The 22,572-nt window shown below is 45.0% G+C and overlaps 1 protein-coding gene across 1 annotated transcript; it reads left to right on the top strand.

The window, feature by feature from the left end:
* Positions 1-355: 355 nt before the first annotated feature.
* Positions 356-21,941, top strand: LOC306935521 (uncharacterized protein; the record flags this gene model as incomplete). Its single annotated transcript, XM_079518622.1, has 9 exons — positions 356-803; positions 992-1,138; positions 6,416-6,496; positions 8,150-8,242; positions 8,736-8,875; positions 10,234-10,377; positions 11,843-11,910; positions 12,192-12,382; positions 19,705-21,941. 9 exons carry the CDS (start codon positions 356-358, stop codon positions 21,030-21,032), a joined length of 2,640 nt encoding a protein of 879 aa, XP_079374748.1. The 3' UTR covers positions 21,033-21,941.
* Positions 21,942-22,572: the final 631 nt, after the last annotated feature.

Raw genomic sequence — 22,572 nt, 5'->3', positions numbered from 1 at the left:
CCCTCGCCTGCACGTGTGTCCCTGCACTGAACACGACGAGAGGACCTCCAGTCTGGTCCAGAGGGAACCAGAACCTCCGCAGATACCACGGGGTCAGGAAGAAGAAGAGCCACTTCAGAGAGCAGAGGAGGAGGCTGCCGGGTCATCGTTGACATGTCCACTAGCAGTGGAAACCGAAGAAGAAGAAGAAGAAGATGAGGAGAACGGAGAGAGAGAGCCTGTAGCCGCCTGCAGCAGCACCTCAGCTGAACACACGTGGAGACCACAAGCTGACACAAAGGACCGTGGAGCATCGCAACCAACCGGCGATGAGTGCAGGCTCCTCTCTTCACACGCTTCCAATGAAGACGGCTGGATGCGTCCAATGGAGAACATGGAAGGTGATGAAAACGGAGAGAGAGAGCCTGTAACCAGCACCTCCTCGACTTCACATATTCCTGATGGAGACCGCTGGATGCGTCAAATGGAGTCCAAGGAGGAGAACATGGAAGGTGATGAAAACGGAGAGAGAGAGCCTGTAGCCAGCACCTCCTCGACTTCACACATCCCTGATGGGGACCGCTGGATGCGTCCAGTGGAGTCCGAGGAGGACATGGAAGATGAGTCTCCTTTAAACGAGCCGAACTCGCACGAGACGCGGAATGCGGAGGGACGACGCTTGTCTGCCCGCAACGAGCTGCCCATGCAGGGCCAGAGATCGAGCAGTGGCACGGGGAAGAAATGCTTTACTTGTGCGGAGTGTGGCGACGTCTTTGGACGCTGCAGTCATCTGAAACGCCACATGAGGACTGCAGGTCACACAGGTAAAAAACGTCCCCGTGTTTGTTTACAAGCAACGGTATGTGAATAGGCTCGAATTACAGTAAATATATAGACATTTTATTATTTTTTAAATGTCCAATAATCTCTACACATCACACCGTCACTGTGTCTCACCCACGAATATGTTGATCTGTCCTTTGCTTCTCTAACTGCCCCGCCCCCCCATCAGGTCTGAAGTCTAAAGCTCCGAAAGTTGTGAGGAGACACAGGACTGCTCAGGGGAAAACCTGCTCCCCTCGGCCAAGCGAGAAGAAAGGAGATGAGGACGGGAGCCCTCGTCTGTCTGGCCTTTCTACGCCATTATTACTGAGTAATGGTGAGTACAGCAGTACCGTGTTACTGAAAGGGACATTTCACTTTCAAATGTGTTTGATTTTCCTTTTATTTATTGCATTAGATGTTTTTCATTTTCTCCACAAACAAGAAATAAATGTAACAAGTAATTGGAAAAAAAACACACATACTGTATACAAATGCAATAAAACAATATTCATACAAAAAAATAATTAGCCTTTTTCACATGCATGCATGCACTGCATTTCTAACATTCTATGTCATCTGGTTTGACCGTAATGTAACCTTTTTTTCTGATCTAACCCTGTTTGTGTTGATCTATTATGCATTGTGCTTTTTTTTTTCTTAAATAATTTTTATCCCACAATTTTGTAACCCATTTTTCACCCCTGTGTCAATTATTTAATGTGATCCTGGGCTCTACACACCCTCCGCCAACCTAGTCCCCATATATGGGGGACATGGAGAGCAACAGACTTGAACTCATACTTCCTTCATGTCCAAGTTGCTCCTTTACACCTGACAGGGGGGAGTTTCCCTGGTTGGACGTAGCGCGTGGAAGGAACACGTTATTCCAACCAGTTCCTTCCCCCTCCATCAGGCGCCCCGGCTGGTAGTTTAGAGACCAGGATTACTGCATGTTTTTGTGAGGGTACCTACCCTAGGGGACACGGGGAGAACATGTAACCTCCACACAGAAAGGCCCTTTCGCCAACCCCGCCTCGGGTATGGGCACTGACGACGCGGAGGAGGAAACACGCCGCCAGCGCCCACAGCGTCCCGAGCGGGAATCGAACCCAGGACCTTCTAGCTGTGAGGCGACAGCACTACCAACTGTGCCACCGTGCCCCCGCATTGTGCTTTTTGTGCAGATCCAAATAGATCCAAATAAAAGTCCAATGTGTGTGTTTTTCAGGTGTTCAGGCGACAGAAGGAGCAACGGTGCGTTCCAGGCTCAGAAAACGCTCCAGGATTGACGGTAAAAAGGCTGAACACTGCCACCAAATAGATGCCTTTATTGCACCAAAACTGACGTTTGGAGCATTGATTGATTGATTGAGGAATTTATTAACAGCTTGCAGAATTACAGTATATTTCAAGCACAACTCAATACAAAAAACTGTTAACTGTGAGTGGACGACACCATAAAGCACTACACTTGTTTACAAGAGGGTCCACCTTGTTCAATTCATCATAACATTTAGAGACATACATATATACACTTCTATATAGCCAAAAAGAAAATAGTAAATCATCAGTGAAGGGAAAAAGGGGTGGGTGGGGGATTCAGATTTTACAGGGGCCAGTTTCTAATTGCAGCCTGGTCTTTAAGACCTCAGGAGGTGGACATGAGTGAAATATCCTCCCCAGCATGTTAGCTCGAGCATATTATTATTTAATAGTTCAACTAGCCAATCTACATCGACACGTTGAGAGCTTGTAGACTGCCTATTTTAACTGCCTATTTTAACAAAAGGCAAAGTAGTTTAAGAAGATTAAGGGGTTTAGTATGGACAAAAATAGAGCCATCCTTATATACAATTGAAAACATGTCCCCAAAAGCACGCACAGGAACAAAAGGCACCAGCTACTACGTCACTGACACGCTGCAACACGCTGCAACACACACTGCAACAACACACTAACACGACACAGTCTTACCCTCCGCGTCGATCCACGGCTATCTCCTCATGTCACGCCGCACGCCCACAGTCAACAACACCCGCGTAAAAACTGTCATTGCACTGCCACTACAGCCGCCTCCCGTCCACACTCACAAACAACATCAATATCAATAATAAACACAAACACGCCACAAGCACCGACACCCCCGCCTAATTTGTTGCCAGGTCTATGAAAACAAGCCCAGAAAAAATGCCATTCAACACGCTACTTACAACTCGCTTACAATTCGCGGACCTGGCAACACTGCATCCTGTTTTCCCATTGGCTACGGTTGCTACAACACGCATTTGCACTGCATCTTGGGAGCAACACAGCTTAATGTAGGGGTCACCGATTGCTGTGCTACATCCCCCTCATGTCCTCACCACCCCGTTCGGCTACACCACACACACTCACCTACACAATTCTCCACATGCAACACAGGGCCCTTATTGGCTAGCCCCCTCACATGGCGATCCCCACGCAACAAAACACAGCCAGCCACACACACACACACCCACCCACACACACACACACAACGCCCACGTTCGGAAATATCGCACTGAGCGCACTGTGCAAACCTGGCGTGGTACAAGCGGGACAAACCGACGCGCAAATATCGACACGAACAACAACAACAACACTACACGCACACGCGCGCGCTGCAACAACACACAGCTACGTCCAGTGTGTGTGTGTGTGTGTGTGTGCGTGCGTGCGTGCGCGGGGGGGAATTTGGATCGCCTCGCGATGCAGCGAAAATGCCACTACACTACACAGGGCTCGACAGTGCGACTAGGTACTCGCATTTGCGCCTTACAACATCACCATGCGAGTTGTAACATTCACTTTGTACCACCGGTGCGACTACACAATCCGAACTTTAAAGCTACAACTTGCGCAGTTTACATCCACAAGAATGTGTCACTCTCTCGGTTCTGCACCGCTGCTGGAGAAGTATAGCACTGTCGCAGGCAGCGCCACTAATCCCCCCCCCCCCCCCCCACACACCCCAGAGACGGAGGAGAGAGAAGAGAGCGAGAGAGACAGAGAGCACACACGTGAGTCCTGCAAATTATATTGACCCAATATTAATTTGTACAACCTAGCAAAGCATAAGATATCATGCTTTGGAGAATAGGCTGGTCTCTCTTTTTACAAGACATAAGCCATTGCATACAGCTTCTCAACCCTTTTAAATTTCAAGGACCCCCATAACTCTGAGAGTAAAACCAAATGGACCCATAAGAGTCCCATTTGATTCCATTTGTACAGTATCACAGTTAAACGTTATAACAGAGTCCATTTGGTTCCATTTGTACACTCTCAGAGTTACAGACCTGTAGGGTCCACTTGGTTCCATTTGTACACTCTCAGCGTTACAGACCTATAATGGGTCCATTTGGAACCCCCTCAAGGAACCATGAGGGTCCCTGGATCACACCTTTGACAGCCACTGCTTTAAATCTATACATAACTAATATAGAGCATATTTGATCCATTTATTGTTATGGATAAGAACAACAACACTACACGCGCGCGCGCGCACGCGCTGCAACACAAAACAGCTGCATACAACGCGTGTCACTGTGGACTTCTGTATCTGTGGACTTCTGTATCGCAACGCGGGGCAACGCAACTCTGGGATGAGCGGGCCGAAGGCCCGCGAAATTCTAGTAGTATACACTGACACCACGCTAGACAGGAACGCCCAAAAACGTCACATCCGGGGTAAGAATTTACCCCGGAATTTTCTATGGCTGCCAATGCAACTTGGTCCAATCCTTAATCACATACGGACAAACATCTATGCCGATGCTATCAAACTTGCGGAGGTAGCGCGCCTTGTCCACGGGCAACAGATCTTTCAACGTATGGCATTGCAAATACGTTTGATAATCGCTACTCTGCTCAATATTGTTTTGAAAATGCCGCAAATTGCATTGCAGTGAACAAGCGAAAATCACAACTTCCCCCGTTTGTGGGCGGAGTCACAGTTTGAGGCGCTGTTTACGCGCCGTGGTGTCAGTGTATACGGCGCTGCCTAGACAGATCCTCATCATCAGAATTTTTTTTTGTCACATGTCCCAGACACGTAGCTTTACTGCAAATAGATAACACTAGATCTTACAAATAAAAGGAAGGAAAGGAAAGGTCCTGCAGATCATTACTACACTCCTTTTGGCATTGCATTTTATGTCAAATGCTACACCATATTCAGAGCATACTGTTGAAACCCAGCAGCACTATTAAGAGAAAGTATTGCCAAGTCTTCCGCATACATCAGATGGTTCACCAGGGAGTTTCCTATCTTAACAACCTGTGTTACAGTTATTTAGCTGAACAGAGAGATCGTTCATATATACGCATTCATGACGGGAACCCCTTTTGGTGTTTCAAGCATTATGCTATGCTTTAGCTATTGAAAAATATCAGATCTACAAGCTCATAGCGCTGCACCGAGTGCCGCGCTACGAGCTTGTAGGTCTGCTATTTATGAAAAATCGTGAAAATGTGCCTAAAATCTTTTAATATATATTCTTTCAGAGCGAACGTTTTTAACTCAAATCTTTGCTTCTGGGGGGGTCCCTGGAACAACATATTTTCAAATGGGGGTCGGCGGCCAAATACACATAATTCTGGGGGTCCTTGACAAGAAATATTGAACACCACTGTCATAGAAACATAGGTATTTCAGAAAACTGTCAGGATTTAGAAGACATTTTTTTAATTTCGAGGTCAGGCCTAAATGGGTTAGATAGGGCTGGCGAGAGTAACCCCCTTGCCGGACCCCACATTTCCTACAGTAACCTGCATGCTCTGGCCTCTGGTTAGCATACCAGTATAGAGCACCGAAGTCTGACGTCACTTTCAGTAGAGCGCACCAACACACAGGTTCGTGTATTTTTTTATATGTATTGAAATCTCCATAGGGCGATTTTATGTCGCTTCATATAAGAACTGTGTTTGAAAAATAAACCGACCACCCCGGCGTTTCTGTCAGGGGAGTGGCTGTGCGTCGTTAATGATGTCCATTCATATTTGATACAGCCAGTTTCTAGAGAAAATTGAATTAATGTGACCGCAAAAGCCTTGAAACTACATATGAATGCAATGTCGCTGAGCATATACGTCACGCCCAGCTGTCAACATATTGCATTCCTGAGATTCCTCGTTGACGTAAGCTCAGCTGGTGGTGACTCGACTCGTACTAACCACGATACATTATATATCAATAAAATTAAAATTAAAATAAACGTAATTAACGTTCAGTTTCTGTTGTGCGACGGGCTGCGGGCAGAAGCAGCCTACCCGGAAATGTAGTCTCTGGGTTGTTTGGCTCGTTTCTAAGGCTTATTTTGTTACTATTTGGGTATATTTGTACATTTCCACCTCCAGTCGATGCTTCATATCCATATGAGTGAAAAGGCCGGGGTGATCGGTTTATTTTTCAAACACAGTTCTTATATGAGGCGATCTAAAATCCCCCTATGGAGATTATAATGCTTATAAAAAAATACACGAACCATGGGACTGGTGCCCTCTACTGATAGTAGAGGGCAGTGACGTCAGGACTTCGGTGCTCTATGGCAGGATTCGTATGAAGCTGTCCCCCCCCCCCCCCTCCCACCAGGAGAGAACTCCTCACCTCGACCAAGCGATGAAGAGGAGAACGAGAATGAAGACGACGATGAGTGGACTCCTGATCTGTCTGGTATTTGTACTGTATTACCAAAGTACAGTTTAGAACAGGGATGGGCAATTATTTTTCCCAAGGGGCCAAATGAGAAACAGAATATATTGTGGAGGGCCCGCGGACCAAAAGGCTGAACTCAAGTCTGCATAATAACAATTATATTTCTATATAAAAAGCAGTAAATGGCATTGTTTTGACAAGCTGGTAAGAGTATGTTATTATTATTACCTCTGACTTCAGTAAATAAATACTTAGTAGTCCATATTTTGTTGAAACCTCTGCATTTGGCATCAACGTTTCTTTTTTTGGCATGGAGGAGTGACAAGACAACTCACACTACGTTCAAACTTGGCCTAGTTATATAGTTTAAATGGTTTTTAAGTGAAGCCATTTAAGCTATAACTGGGCTAAGTTGGAACTTTGTGTGAGGTGGTTTCGAAGTTTGCAACTTGCTGCTGTTCTGTATATCCTTGAACTAAACACGACTCAGTGGATAGCTACAGTTATGGACATGCAGGGGTTAAAGCCAAAGCACAGAATTGGGTCGTCAGAAGGGAGTATATGTCTTTATTAGTTAACAATGAGATTGCATCATGGTACAGTACAGTGTGTGTGTGTGTGTGTGTGTGTGTGTGTGTGTGTGTGTGTGTGTGTGTGCGTGCGTGCGTGCGTGCGTGCGTGCGTGCGTGCGTGCGTGCGTGCGTGCGTGCGTGCGTGCGTGCGTGCGTGCGTGCGTGCGTGCGTGCGTGCGTGCGTGCGTTCGTGCGTGTGTCATAGGTGGTCAGGTGTCAGGAGCAGAGCGTCCCAGTGACAGAAAGCTCAGAAAACGGTCAGACATTAATTACGAAGAACCGGAAGTTCCAGAGGGCGACAATTACTACAGTAGGTCATCCTTCATACAGTATGTGTCCAAAATCACATTCTAGCTATAACCTGTATACTATTGTTATAAATCACATTCTAGCTATAACCTGTATACTATTGTTATAAATCACATTCCACATGCTATAACCTGTATACTATTGTTATAAATCACATTCCACATGCTATAACCTGTATACTATTGTTATAAATCACATTCCACATGCTATAACCTGTATACCAATGTTATACATCACATTCCACATGTTATAACCTGTATACTATTGTTATAAATCACATTCCACATGTTATAATATGTGTATCATTTTGAGTGCATACACAATGGTATGTTATAGTAATCAGACCAATGTTAGGAAAGTTTGCCATCTTGTGACCATGCAGAGGTACTACGCCTACACGCTCCCATTTCATCACTGTGCATTCACCTTCATCTATAATAAGCAGACATGGCAACACTGGTAAACAGGACCCCCTACACAGTGTGCCTGGCCAGGAATAAGGTGGCGCTTATCAACTAACCGGTTAATCGATTGATATTTGATAAGGTTATAAATGATCAATTCTAAAACAGTTAGTCCCAATACTTGATTCTGATTGGCTGGTTAGCGTTGTAAATCTCAATCCACACCTTCAATCACTTTATATCAATCCCAGCTGATCCCGCAGCTCTGTAGCTGAACTGGGGAAGGGGAGCACTTGATTGCCTTACACACCCTGGCTGTGCGGGTGTCTAAGCACCGCCCGCGCTCATATGACTGTGAATGTGTGGCTCCGGGCGGCCTTGTAAAGACATCAAGCGCCTCCTATTCCCCCGTCACAGAGACTGGCCGAGTGAAAACAAGGAACTGTGGCTCGCTCTGGTGGCGCAAAGTGGCACAAAGTGTAGCTATACTTTTGTGAATTGAACGGTTTTGAGGTTAATATTGCTATAATGTTTGCAACCGTTTTAGAAAAGCAATAAGCCACACGAGGTCCCGGCTTACCGGGTATTTTATAATGGCTGAGAGGGTAATACCCAGTAACCTGACACCTCTTGTGGCTTAATGCTTTATTAATGACTTAATCGATAATTCCCAATCCCCATTATGGCTGAGGTTTGGTCACTGCAGGTCATGTATGTTGTTGTTGTTGTTGTTGTTGGTGTTGTTGTTGTCAGAGCTAATTCCACTGCATTTATTCCAGCTCAGTGTCCACTATTGCATACTATTTCCTTTACCTTTATGGTATTAACTTAATTTCTATTGAGTACTGCTTTCACACATACAAACAAACAAGTGTGACTCACGTGCGTGTGTGTGTGTGTGTGTGTGTGTGTGTGTGTGTGTGTGTGTGTGTGTGTGTGTGCGTGCGTGTGTGCGTGCGTGCGTGTGTCCAGCCTGTGACAAGTGTCGGCCTAAGGAGTACTTTTTAAAGGAATGTGAGGTACACGGACCTCCTGCATTCACCACCGACAACCAGGATGTAGCAGGAGAAGAGACTGACCGAGCGCGGAAGACCCTTCCTCCTGGATATAAGGTATGCTTATACTATACTTATATAAGGTATAAATTATACTAATTTATATTGCAAAATCAATGTTAATTTAACTCTGAGAGTGTACAAATCTTCCATTTGTACACTCTCAGCGTTAAGGGTCCATTTGGTTCCAAACTATCATTTTGCTGGGGACCCCTGGGGTTCCCCGGACCCCACTTTGAGAACCACTGAAAAATCTGCCATTCATTTTTCCCATAGAGATTTACACAAATATGATTATACATTTTTCCAAGCCTATATAATCCAGCCATCCAGGATGCTGGTGAAACACCTTTGATTCTGTGAAGAAGAAAAAAAAGTTTGAATAATTAATTATATGATCCATCCATCCATCTTCAACCGCTTATCCGTAGTCGGGTCGCGGGGGCAACAGCTCCACCATGCAAAGAGCTCCAGACATTCCTCTCCAGAGCAACATTAGTGACTTCCTCCTGGGGGATTCCGAGACGTTCCAAGGCCAGTGAGTCGATGTGTTTCCTCCAACTGCGCCTTGGTCTGCCCCGGGGTCTCCTCCCAGTGGGACGTGCCTCGAGGACCTCCCTATAGGGAGACGCCCGAGAGGCATCCTAACCAGATGCCCGAACCACCTAAGCTGGCTCCTTTCCAGGCGAAGAAGCAGCGACTCTACTCCGAGTCTCACTCGCGTGACTGAACTTATCATCCTATCTCTAAGGGAGATGCCAGCCACCCGTCGGAGAAAACTTTTTTCCGCTTGTATTCGGGACCTTATTCTTTCGGTCATGACCCACACTTCATGACCATAGGTGAGAGTAGGAACACTTCATGACCATAGGTGAGAGTAGGAAGGTAGACAGAGAGCTTTGCCTTTTGGCTCAATTATATGATATACTGTAATAATAATAATAATAATAATAATAATAATAATAATAATAATAATAATAATAATAATATATAATTATATGATATACTACATGTAAATACCCTTTGTTTAGCTGATTTCATGTGTCTTTCTTCACAGAATCAAAGGTTTTATGGTCGTGATTCACCAGCATCCTGGAAGGCTGGATTCTATAGGCTTAAAATAAATGATGTAAATATATGTATAAATCTATATGGGAAAAAAAAAGAATGGCAGATTTTTCAGTGGGTCCAGAAAACCACTCCCACTGCTATGCTCCATATATGCAGTCGAACACACAATATCTTAATATCTGCCTCTCTCTCTGTGTGTGTGTGTGTGTGTGTGTGTGTGTGTGTGTGTGTGTGTGTGTGTGTGTGTGTGTGTGTGTGTGTGTGTGTGTGTGTGTGTGTGTGTGTGTGTGTGTGTGTGTGTGTGTGTGTGTGTGTGTGTGTGCGCGTGTGCGTGTGCGCTTTAGATTAAAAAGTCACGCATTCGAGGTGCAGGTCTAGGGGTGTTTTACTGTGGAGACTCTGAGCTGGACGCCGGGACTCACTTTGGTCCGTATGAAGGAGTGAAGATTGGCAAAAAGCAGGCTGTGGAGAGTGGATACTCCTGGGTGGTGAGTCTGTGTGTGTGTGCGCGTGTGTGTGACATTTTTTACGTCATACTATGTGTATTTATATGATATATGTGTATGTCATACAGTACATAATAATATCAGTTTATTACACACGGCATGGTTGGATGTTTGATTCTGATTGGTCAATCATTAATTTAGCTGCATGCATTATTTGTGTATAGTGACTGATCGCTATCTAATCAAAAGACACAGAGCACCTGCTGCGCTGCTTAGTTTCAAGCTGTATTCAATAACTGAATTCAGCGAATTCAATCACTGAATTCAGCGAATTCAATCACTGAATTCAGCCAATTCAGGATCATTAAACACCTGGTCCTCTTGAGTTTATCCCATTTAGGCCTGACTTTCGAAATTTAAAAAACGCCTTCTAAATCCTAAACGTTTTCTGAAATACCTATGTTTCTATAGAGCGTACCAAAATCTCCTTGAGGGGGCGTCAACATATGTGTCACGTGGTAACGGCCGCCATACTTGTTGGCTTGTTTACATTGAGCGACTATCCGGTGTGCTTGTATACGTTCTTTTTTTAAACTGACCTCACAATGGTGCAGACTTGCTCAGTAAATAAGTGCCACGGCAGGTCACGTCGAGGGAATGAGCCAGAAAACGGAATTAGATTTTCAGCTTTCCAGCATGAAGACAGCATCAAGGAACCCAGATTGACGAGTTTACAAAAAGACGTAGAATGGCTTGGATCGGCGCACGGGCGCAGAGACATATCATTCAACAAAGTATCTAAGCACAGCCGTGTTTGTTCACGACATTTTCCTTGTCCTTGTAAGGTATTTGGGCCCGACGTTCTTTCTATCCATCCTGGTGTTGGTTCACTATGTTGTCTCCAAGAACGAGCTCAATATTTACAAAAACATACCACCGTCACTCTATTCTGAGTGATGTGGGCTAGAGTTTAAAGCCCACAAGAATGGCACAGCTAGCTTTTCAGACGCTGCCCCCTCTTGGTGACGTACACGTTTTTACACCCTATATCAGTGGTGCTCAATATTTCCTGTCAAGGACCCCAACAATGATCTGTATTTTGCCACCGACCCCCATCTGAAAATATGTTGTTCCAGGGACCCCCCCAGAAGCAAAGATTTGAGTTAAAAATGTTCGCTCTGAAAGAATATATATAAAGATTTGCGCCACATTTTCACTATTTTTCAAAAATAGCAGACCTACAACCTCGTAGCCAGAAATAACAGACCACTGAATTCAGCGATTGACCAATCAGAATCAAGCATCCAACCAAGCCATGTATTAAGTCAGCATAATGTATAGGGTATAGGCTATACGGATACTGTAAGACCTACGGCCTTGGGGCTGTAGGTCAGGAGCCTATCTCCTGTTTCTATAATGTAAGTAGCCTTGTGGCTGTAGGACAGGAGCCTATGTCCTGTTTCTCACTGAGCTGCTAAACATAAATCACAAGTTTCTTTTCCTTTAGATCCGCAAGAATAGAAAGCGTTACGAGTACATTGATGCTAAGGACGAGACTCGGTCCAACTGGATGAGGTACAGGACATCATTCATTCATTATCTGGTTGCAGACACTTGTAGATCAGTGCTCTCTCCAACACACTGTTAGTTTACACCTATACATTATACATTATATTTATGCAGTGTGTAGACCTCTAGATTATAGTTACACATATATATTTGTAGAGCTACCTCTAGATGCACACAGTACTGCACACAGGCTTGTCAACTATCAGTAATATGAGTAAAATACTAACTAACTAACTATAAATTGAAATGTGTGCATGTGCGTGCGTGTGTGTGCGTGCGTGCGTCAGGTATGTGAACTGTGCTCGTAATGAGGAGGAGCAGAACCTGATAGCGTTCCAGCATGGAGGACGTGTCTTGTATCGTACCTTTCGTCCTGTGGCCCGTGGAAAAGAACTGCTGGTCTGGTACGGAGACGAGTACGCAAAGGAACTGGGAATCATCTTTGACAAGCTGTGGGACAACAAGAGCACTGCTAAAGGTAGGAGGCTGCCCAGGCCATCTCTCTGTCTGCTAAATGGAACTCGAATGTCTGATCTACAGTATATATCTATTTAAAACAATTGATGCAGGCCTGGGCCATGGCTCAGTGGTCCAGGCACCTTGGCTGGCAATCCAGTCTGGCAGTGTGCCGCGGGTTCGACTCCCGATCCCGACGGCCTTCACTGCATGTCTTCCCCCCATCTCTCTTCCCATTTCCTGTCAGCCTACTGTCTGTCCCTCCATACAAAATATAAAATAAAGGCGAAAGCCACAAAAAAAACATTAAAAAAACAAAAACAATCGATGCATCGACGCATCGACTTCATTAACACAAGTCGATTAAAATTAAGTCGAAAGTTAAGTACAACAAAAAAAAGAAATCATTTGTTTTCCCCATATTATTTTTGCTCTATGTGTACAGAATTCAAACTGTAGGATTGGTTATTGTCACGGACATAAGTCATTCTTTCCCTTTTCAATCGGAGTTCAGCCACAGCCTTAATTAACAACCTGCAGCTGTGTTCTCCTTTGATGTTCGCTCTCAGCGTGTCCCATAAATTGACTGGCTGAAGTTGAACTGTGCTGTGTCAGAGAAGTACAGAAGCACGCAAACTTTATCCCCCCCACCCCGTGATGACAGTGACTAGCTTTACGCGCGGGACGCATGAATCTCTCCGTCTCCGGTCAGTGCGACTTGGAGTTGTTGTCAGAGGAGGAGGAGAAGGAAATGTTGTTCACGTCGTGAACGTGGAAGGTAATAGCAGATTCTATTCTGATGATGTGCCAAACTGTTGCTGGCTGCAATAATGTTAATTATACCTATGACCTATATGTCTTCTATTGTGTTCTGAAGGTACTTTTGTATTGTGTTCATATGGCTGGAGCGAGCCGCTTTGCTGCTGCGCTGTGCTGCTGCGCTGCGCTCAGTGTGCTGTGCCAATTATGCCTCGTCTCATGTTGCGTTCTCTTTTCTGGTTTATGTGCCAGTGTGCGCGTGTGTGCCAGCACTGTTTAGTGTTTACTATTAAATGTATATGTTTTGATAATCAGCGCCTTGCCATAGATAGGCCTACAGTGTGTGTAGCCCAGCTATGTCTTTTCTAATGGGTTTCTGTGCCATATTGGAGAGGCCACTGTGTGCGCTGTGTAAACTACATAAACATAACTACATAAACATACATACATAACTACATAAACTACACAGGTTCATCCCGATGTTCTGGGCATCTTTATAATGTGTTAGTAAAAAGCAGGTAAAAGAGTTTGAGGCAGACTAACATCAGTCACTCTACAGTAAATGAGTACCACAGACGAAAAACAGTCTAAGTCCAAATTTCAGACTGACCCCTCCACGAAAAGGCCTTGTTGTCCTGAACCCTTATCTATCATTTATATATTATGGATCAATAGTGTGGACTTAGACTGTTATTCGTCTGTGGTAGTAGAAGAGATGCAGTGTTCAAACCGCAGCTATGTCGTCTCCGCCTACAGGAAATACGTAAGCTGCGACCATGAGACCCGTTTCTGAATCGGTCTATATCGCCTGCTGGTAGTCTTGTTTACGCTGCACTGGCCATGAGGCGCCACTACGGCCAGTGTTGCTGTTGTGTTTACTGTGCTTATCCCAGCTGCAGACTAAAGATGTCCCTTCTCGCTTGCCATCTCTCGCGAGAACCGGTAGAAGCTGCGTGAGGGCTTGATCAAGCTCATTGGCCAAGCCGGTCATGTGACGCACTGGAGGCCACAGTGCGTCTGCTATGAAAGACAGTCTTTATATTACTGTATATGTCCGCTAAACTTGAGGTTTACGGGCAAAATACAGTGCCCATAATTGCCCGTTAACTCCTCTTTTCATGCAGTGTTCTGCTTATCCTTTGGTTTATTTGGAAAGCCTTTGCTTGTGAGTTTTCAGTGTTTATTTCTACAGTTGCATTCTATGTGTGGTTTTGAGTTTAAAATACATGTCATGATACTGTAAAGATACTAAGCTAAGCAGAATGTAGCTTTTGTCATTATGCTAGACTACAGTAGCTTTTTGTCAACATGCACAGAGGTTATTGTATGCTGTGATTGATTATACATTTGTGCTGAAGTATGTTTTCTGACCAAGACATTGTAATGTTTATTTCAGTTTTACAAATTAACGATTATTGGATAAAGAGAAGAGGACAGTAAAGTTTGGAATGCTACCCTGGTTTTCGACTCTGATTCCTGATCATGTTCGCTATCTGTAAAGGGATGTAGACGCATCTATCTGAGACAGAATAGTAAAAAAAGCAGCCTACAACAAAAGGAAAGAAAGCTTCACCCCAAGTATTTCTTATTCATCATCACGCTTCAAACGCCCAGACGGCATAAGCATTACATGATGTCAGAGAAAAAGCATTCAGGTGAAGGCTCAACGGAGCAAACATTAAAGACGAGGTCCGTAACCTCCGTTTCAGCAAGGAGTTCAACAACTAGCACAGCCGCCACTAAGGCTCGTGCCAAGCTGGAGGCCGCACCGGCCAGGATCGAATTCACTAAGAATAAAACGGGTCTCATGATTGAAAAGGCTCGGGTGGAAGCGAATGTCGTGATTGAAAAGGCTCGGGTGGAAGCACTTCTTCAACAAGAAGGCAATTTAGCTGCAGCCATTGCAGAGACAGAGGTGCTGGAGGAAGCAGCAAGAAGTGAATATGAGGAGAAGCATTCAGTACAAGCTGTCTCTGAGCGTGTTGTCTCTGATCGTGTTAACCACTCTGTTCAACAGCAGGCCCAGCTAGAAGTAATAACCCCTGCAGGTGTCGAGCCATATGGACCACCGTTGGAGCCCATCATTCATGATCTCAGACCTTCAACGCCGCCAAGGCAACATCGCTCTGCAGCTCGAGCTGCACAATACGGGAAGCTTGATAACAATGATAACGATGGTGCAACTCTGCAATTACAGAGGCCAAAACCAGAGAGGTAAACGCCAGTGAGTCATCGCAACATCCAAGCGCTGCCATTCTCTCCCACACCTATTCAGTCTTCACCACAGCCACCACGTGGAGACTCTGATATGAGTGACATCGCTAGCACGACGCGAGCTTGTCAAACCAGGTTTGATGATCCGGTCCGGAGAGCTATTGGACGTGGAAGTCATCTTTCTTGAATGAGGGTTTGCACCTTTCGGCTAGTGAGTAGCTAGATGTGATGTCAAAGTGGTTGGGAGAACAGTCTGCACATCATGTGAGGCGGATTCGAGCCGTGCATTTAGGCAATCCTGCTACAGGTCTAAGGAAGGCTTGGGAGCGCCTGGAAGACTGCTATGGCACGCCAGAGGTTGTTGAAAGGTCTCTATTTGACAGACTCGACAGTTTTCCGAAGATCAATATCAAGGAACCCTCAAAACTTCGGGAGGTAGGAGATCTCCTACAGGAGATGGAGTCTGCGAAATGTGAAGGTTAATTACTTACCTGGGCTCAACTATCTTGACACCCCCGTGGTGTTGCACCTATCGTAGACAAGTTACCTTACAGTCTTCAAGAGAAGTGGATGGGTCAAGGTTCCCAATACAAAGCTGTTCATCTTTCCGCCATTCTCTTACTTCTGTAAATGGTAAATGGTGCATTTATATAGCGCCTTTATCCAAGGCGCTTTACATAGATTGTGCATTACATTCACCCATTCACACACACATTCATACACCGATTGCGGCGGAAGCCATGCAAGGTACCAACCAGCACATCGGGAGCAATTTGGGGTTCAGTGTCTTGCCCAAGGACACTTCGACATGTAGACAGGAGGAGCCGAGAGTCGAACCGCCGACCCATGGATCATTGGACGACCTGCTCTACCTCCTGAGCCACAGTCGCCCCTGTGACTTCATCTGCAGAGAGGCCCGAGCACGCAATCATCCGAGCTTTGCTCTTTTCTCAGTGGGCCAAAACCTGAGCAGCCAGCCAAGAGTCAAGTGAAAAGCTCAGTCTATGTCCACAAGACCGAGGTCTCATCAGATACTGTGAGTCAGACGCAGTCAGATGACGAGAGCAATTCAAGTGATTTGGATGTCAGCAAGCAATGCCCAATTCATAAGAAGCCCCATCCTCTCAAGCACTGCAAGGGGTTTAGGAACAAGCCTCTAGAGGAGCGTAAGACGTTCTTAAGGGAAAACGGCATATGCTTCAGATGCTGTGCTACAACCACTCATCTGTCCAGAAACTGTAAGTAAAGAGAACTATCAAATGTTTTAAATGTAAAAGCGACGCTCACGTTACAGCTTTGCATCCTGGACCACCCCCTACAACTTCAACCGAGCATGGCGGGGTCGAGAGAAGCTGAAACACTTCAACCAGATGTCACTTTGAAGTGTACTAAGGTCAGTGGAGATGGTAGGAAGACAACATCATGCTCCAAGATCTGCCTTGCTTATGTTTATCCAGAGAGTCAGCCACACAAAGCAATCAAGGTCTATGTAATCCTGGATGAGCAAAGCAACCAATCATTTGCCAGAACCGAGTTATTTGACCTGCTGAACATCAAGGGTGAAACTCAGCTTACACCCTTCGCACCTGTGCAGGTGTATCAGAGACCACAGGGAGAAGGGCCACAGGTTTCATTGTGGAGTCCTTAGATGGAGTGACAAAGGTGAAACTGCCAACTCTGATCGAGTGCAACCATATGCAACGCAGTGGCATACACACCTAAGGCCCATTGCTCATTGCATCCCTCAACAGGTCCACAAAGTACGGGAGCAACGGAATGGAACAGGCAACACCCCCTACGCACAGGGACTCGACCTGGGTTGGGTTGTGGTCGGAGATGTCTGCCTAGAATCAGAGCACAAGTCTTCAGCTGTAAGTACCTACCGCACCCATGTTCTCGACAACGGACGTCCTTCTCTTCTTTCTGTACGTCCCAACCAGATCTGTGTCAAGGAGAAGTTCAGCGCCAAGCCTCCGTCTGACACTTTGCTAGCATGCTACACCTCCATCTACGACAGCAGACATGCGATCTTTGAAAAGTCAGTGAACGATGACAAAGTTGGATTGTCTTTTTGGACATCATGCACAGAGAGATGTTCATGGATGACAGCAACAGTTTGCAGCTTATCAGAAAGATCTCAAGCCCAGCACAGTGGCATTAAGTCTCTTCCAGTCGCAATTCTACAGACTTTGCCACTCGCTCTGTACCAGCAGCTCTATTAAGCACTACTACTTGGCTCACAGGACCTGCTTTCCTGGCCCAGGCTGAACAAGAACCATCCCTGGAAGAGGAGAGGTTTGACCTCATCGACCCACACATACGTAGATGTGTGGTCCACCCTGGTGGCAGAGGTCACAGGAATTGTCAATTCAAGGCCTCTTCTCAACCGTCACAGATTTGCCTTTCTTGTTGACACCATGCAGCCATGCTCCTCACTCAAAAGGTCTGCACCCTCCGTCCCCTTCCATTCGACTTCAAGGAATTGGACCTACACAGGCAGCAATGACGGCAGTTGCAGCATCTTGACAACGCCTTCTGGAGCAGATGGAAGCGTAAATACCTGGCAATGCTTCAGAGCAAATGGCAAGAGGAATGAGGGACAATCAGGACATTTTTCAGACCTGTTTCAGAGACAGTTTGTTTGATGTCGACCAAGGACTAATGTTTTAGTCTTTACACTGTGTGATGTTTATTGTAATTTCAGTTTGTTATAGTGGTATCTGATTTATACCAGGCGGGGAATGTCATGGCACACTGTATGTGGCCTTCAAAAAAATGTACTCTTTTGCACCTCCTAGAGGCGATTGCTGTAATAGAGCAGAGTAATTAGTGTTTAGTAAGTTCAGATGTGTTAGCTCAGCTCAATTGATTCCAGCACACCTGAAACCCAAATGTGTTTGTAGGCTCAGTTTGGTTCATGTGAAACACAGAGGCAGAGCTCCTCTCCCCTTTTTCTTCTGTTGTGCCTTGGAAAGCCTTTGCTTGTGAGTTTTCAGTGTTTATTTCTACAGTTGCATTCTGTGTCTTGTGCAAATGTGCATTTAAGTAATTGTGTAATTCATGTGTGGTTTTGAGTTTAAAATACATTTCATGATGCTGTAAACATAAGCACAATGTGGCTTTGGTCATATGCTAGACTACAGTAGCTTTTTGTCAACGTGATTGATTATACATTTGTGCTGAAGTATGTTTTCTGACCAAGACATTGTAATGTTTATTTCAGTTTTACAAATTAACGTTTGGAATGCTACCCTGGTTTTTGACTCTGATTCCATGATCATGTTCGCTATCTGTAAAGGGATGTAGACGCATCTATCTGTGACAGAATATATAGTTTTGACCCTCTGTTATTGGTTAGGGTTTTGGTTAGGTGAAGTTATTGTTTTGTTTGTCACCTTTTCTTTTGGGAACACCCCACCACTGTAAGTCCTCGACCGTTCTGCTTTAATATCTTTCTCTATAACTAATACTGCCTACTAGTTATCTCTATTATAAATGATAGCCAATGTACTTGAAAGTTGAAAAAAACACTTTTGTAACTCTGTAAACTTTAATCTTTAACCCATAGTGTGCGGGAAACGGGTTTTCTCCGTGGTTCGAATCCCAACGGTCCGGTGCAGGACACGTAGATGTCCGTTTAGCGCATGTTTTTATTGATTACTTTCAATCGCCTTTGTACACACCCGGACAATAGCTCAAGCAGCCCTGATTCATCGCACAACCCTCCGGTCACGTGATAAAAAAATTAAAAAAAGCCTCTCTCCCTTCCTAAAAACAGGACGGGAGGGGGCGCAAATGCGCAGTGTAGACTAGTCTATCACACAAATGGCTGCCCCCATGCGAGCATACTCCAGTCAACAGAATCACATTTCATAACATCCGATCGGCTCGTATCCAACTATCCACCTCTGCCAATCTGCTCCTGTTTCTCCCTCCCCCTCCCTACCTCCTGCTTGTCTCAGGGGAGGGAGGGCTCCTGTTTGTTTCAGGGGAGGGGAGGCGTCTTGTGTCTCGTGTGTTGGATCATGTAGCGACATGTTCCGGTTCCATGATGGACACGGATCTAAAGTCGGGTCTCCTTTCCTTCTCCATACTCGAACAAACAAGAAAACTATCACGGATGTATCGCCGGGTTCGCGTGGGTTTACTGTCCATTTTATATGTTATAATGCGTACCTTTACCCCTAAACTAATTGGTCCGTAACACCCTGGAAATAAAAACGTCTGGGTTTCCGAGGCTAGGGTTGAGGTGGTCCAGAACATAAAATGTCTAGTTTTGATTTTATCCCCCTGCTCTCTCTTTCTGCTCTCCCTCTATCCCCCCCCCTCTCTCTCTCTCTCTCTCTCCCTCTCTCTCTCTCTCTCTCTCAGGAGCGTCGCCCCAGACTGAGGTCTTCTCCTGTTCGGAGTGTCCATATGCCTTCACGTCTCAGGTCTACCTCATTAAACACATCAAGAGGAGCCACAACGACGTCTACTGCCAAACACTGAGGAGTGAACACATCAGCTCAGCAGCCCGTCAGCCAAGCAATGGCTCTGTTGCCAGGCAGAAACCAGGAGGCACAGACCACCAGCGTGTCCACACTCCAGAATTTTATTTCCAGTGTAATCACTGTGACAAGAGTTTTAGTCAGTCAGGTGACCTGACCTTACACCAGCGTGTCCACACTGGAGAAAAACCTTTCCAGTGTTCTCACTGTCACAAGAGTTTTAGTCAGTCAGTTAACCTGACCATGCACCAGCGTGTCCACACTGGAGAAAAACCATTCCAGTGTTCTCACTGTGGGAAGAGTTTTAGTCAGTCAGGTGACCTGACCAAACACCAGAGTGTCCACACCCGAGAAAAACCTTATCAGTGTTCACACTGTGGCAAGAGTTTTAGTCAGTCAGGTGACCTGACCAAACACCAGAGTGTACATACCGGAGAAAAACCTTATCCGTGTAATCACTGTGACAAGAGTTTTAGACTGTCATATGACCTGACCATACACCAGCGTGTCTACACTGGAGAAAAACCTTATCAGTGTAATCACTGTGACAAGAGTTTTAGTGATTCAGCTAACCTGACCAAACACCAGCGTGTCCACACTGGAGAAAAACCTTTCCAGTGTTCACACTGTGACAAGAGTTTTAGTCAGTCAGCTAACCTGACCACACACCAGCGTGTCCACACCCGAGAAAAACCATATCAGTGTTCACACTGTGACAAGAGTTTTAGTCAGTCAGCTAACCTGACCAAACACCAGCGTGTCCACACTGGAGAAAAAACATTCCAGTGTTCTCACTGTGGGAAGAGTTTTAGTCAGACAGGTGACCTGACCAGACACCAGCGTGTCCACACGCGAGAAAAACCTTATCCGTGTAATCACTGTGACAAGAGTTTTAGTCGGTCAGATGACCTGACCATACACCAGCGTGTCCACACGGGAGAAAAACCTTATCAGTGTCCTCACTGTGACAAGAGTTTTAATCGGTCACAACACCTGACCAGACACCAGCGTGTCCACACGGGAGAAAAACCTTATCAGTGTCCTCACTGTGACAAGAGTTTTAGGCAGTCACAACACCTGACCAGACACCAGCGTCTCCACACTGGAGAAAAACCATACATCTGTAAAGAGTGTTACAAGAGTTACAATCAGTTACATGACCTGAAAAAGCACCTGCACATTCACACCAAGGGACAATGTCCACTGTAAATGGTGTGAGAATTAAACAGCTGTGTGTTGGTAGGGACGTGGTTATACAAGCAACATATTGTATAGGTCTACTACATTGTGAGCTTGTAGATCGACTATTATGCTATTTTTTTGAATATTTAATTTGATGGGTGGGCCGTGAATGCTTTCAAGATTTTCAAGTGGGCCCTAATCCAGAAAAGGTTGAGAACCACTGCTCTGGAAAAGTGGCTACATTTACAAATGCTTCGGCCATACAGTTCTGAAAAGGCGCAGACTGTAAAGTTGATGTCTGTTGCATTTCCTCGTACTTCGTTTTTGCCTTTGCAGTCACGTAATTGTATCCTACTGTAAATCGAATTAGTATTTATAAGCATTATCTAGCAGCTAGATAATGCTTATAAATACTAATTCGATTTTCATGTTACGTAACGTTTCACGAAAACGCTTTAAAAAGAAATTGAGCATTTTTCAAAACATTTTCTAAAATCAAGAATATTGTAATCAAATCAAATATAAAACTGCGAGAATAGCAAATCGGCTATTGTGACTATTTTTGAAATATGGTTTGTAAGTGATTCATTTATAATGTCGTTTGTCTCTTTTGGGCGTCTGGCTGAAAACATTTGGCAACTCTGGTCTCAAGTCAACAATCATCTCTATACGGTTGAATAATAGTTGAATTATTCCTGTATAGCAAGTGACAATTTGTTGGAGAGCAATGTAATGTGATGCAATGTGATATGACCTTATTATCTTTATACTTTGACGTTACTTTATTTTATTGTGTGTCTGTTTTGGTCCTGTATTTCAGTCTTTTATATATTTTGTTATTTTTCTCAAGGTGTTCTTAATGTATTATATGCTCATGTGTAGTCTAGTGGTGTATGTATGTCTGTTGTGTGTCAAAAAAACCCCCAATAAAAACAATTTAATAATAATAACAATCATCTCTATGCGATGTCTTGTGAGCTTGTAGATCTGTATTTTTGAAACAAGTTGTGGGTTTTTATGAATATCGACTGAAAACTTGATCCGACTCCAACAAGCACAGACACAGTCTTGTTTTCTCCAGTCCCCACAACACAGGGTGGCATTACTGACAGCAAACACAACACAGGGTGGCATTACTGACAGCAAACACAACACAGTGTGGCATTACTGACAGCAAACACAACACGGTGGCATTACTGACAGCAAACACAACACGGTGGCATTACTGACAGCAAACACAACACAGGGTGGCATTACTGACAGCAAACACAACACGGTGGCATTACTGACAGCAAACACAACACAGGGTGGCATTACTGACAGCAAACACAACACAGGGTGGCATTACTGACAGCAAACACAACACAGGGTGGCATTACTGACAGCAAACACAACACAGGGTGGCATTACTGACAGCAAACACAACACGGTGGCATTACTGACAGCAAACACAACACAGGGTGGCATTACTGACAGCAAACACAACACAGGGTGGCATTACTGACAGCAAACACAACACAGGGTGGCATTACTGACAGCAAACACAACACAGGGTGGCATTACTGAC

The sequence above is a fragment of the Electrona antarctica genome (genome assembly GCF_951216825.1).
Source record: "Electrona antarctica genome assembly, chromosome: 13".
Taxonomy (NCBI): Eukaryota; Metazoa; Chordata; class Actinopteri; order Myctophiformes; family Myctophidae; genus Electrona; species Electrona antarctica.
Note: the sequence above shows the minus strand (reverse complement) of the source record. Positions and strands in the feature narration are given on the sequence as shown.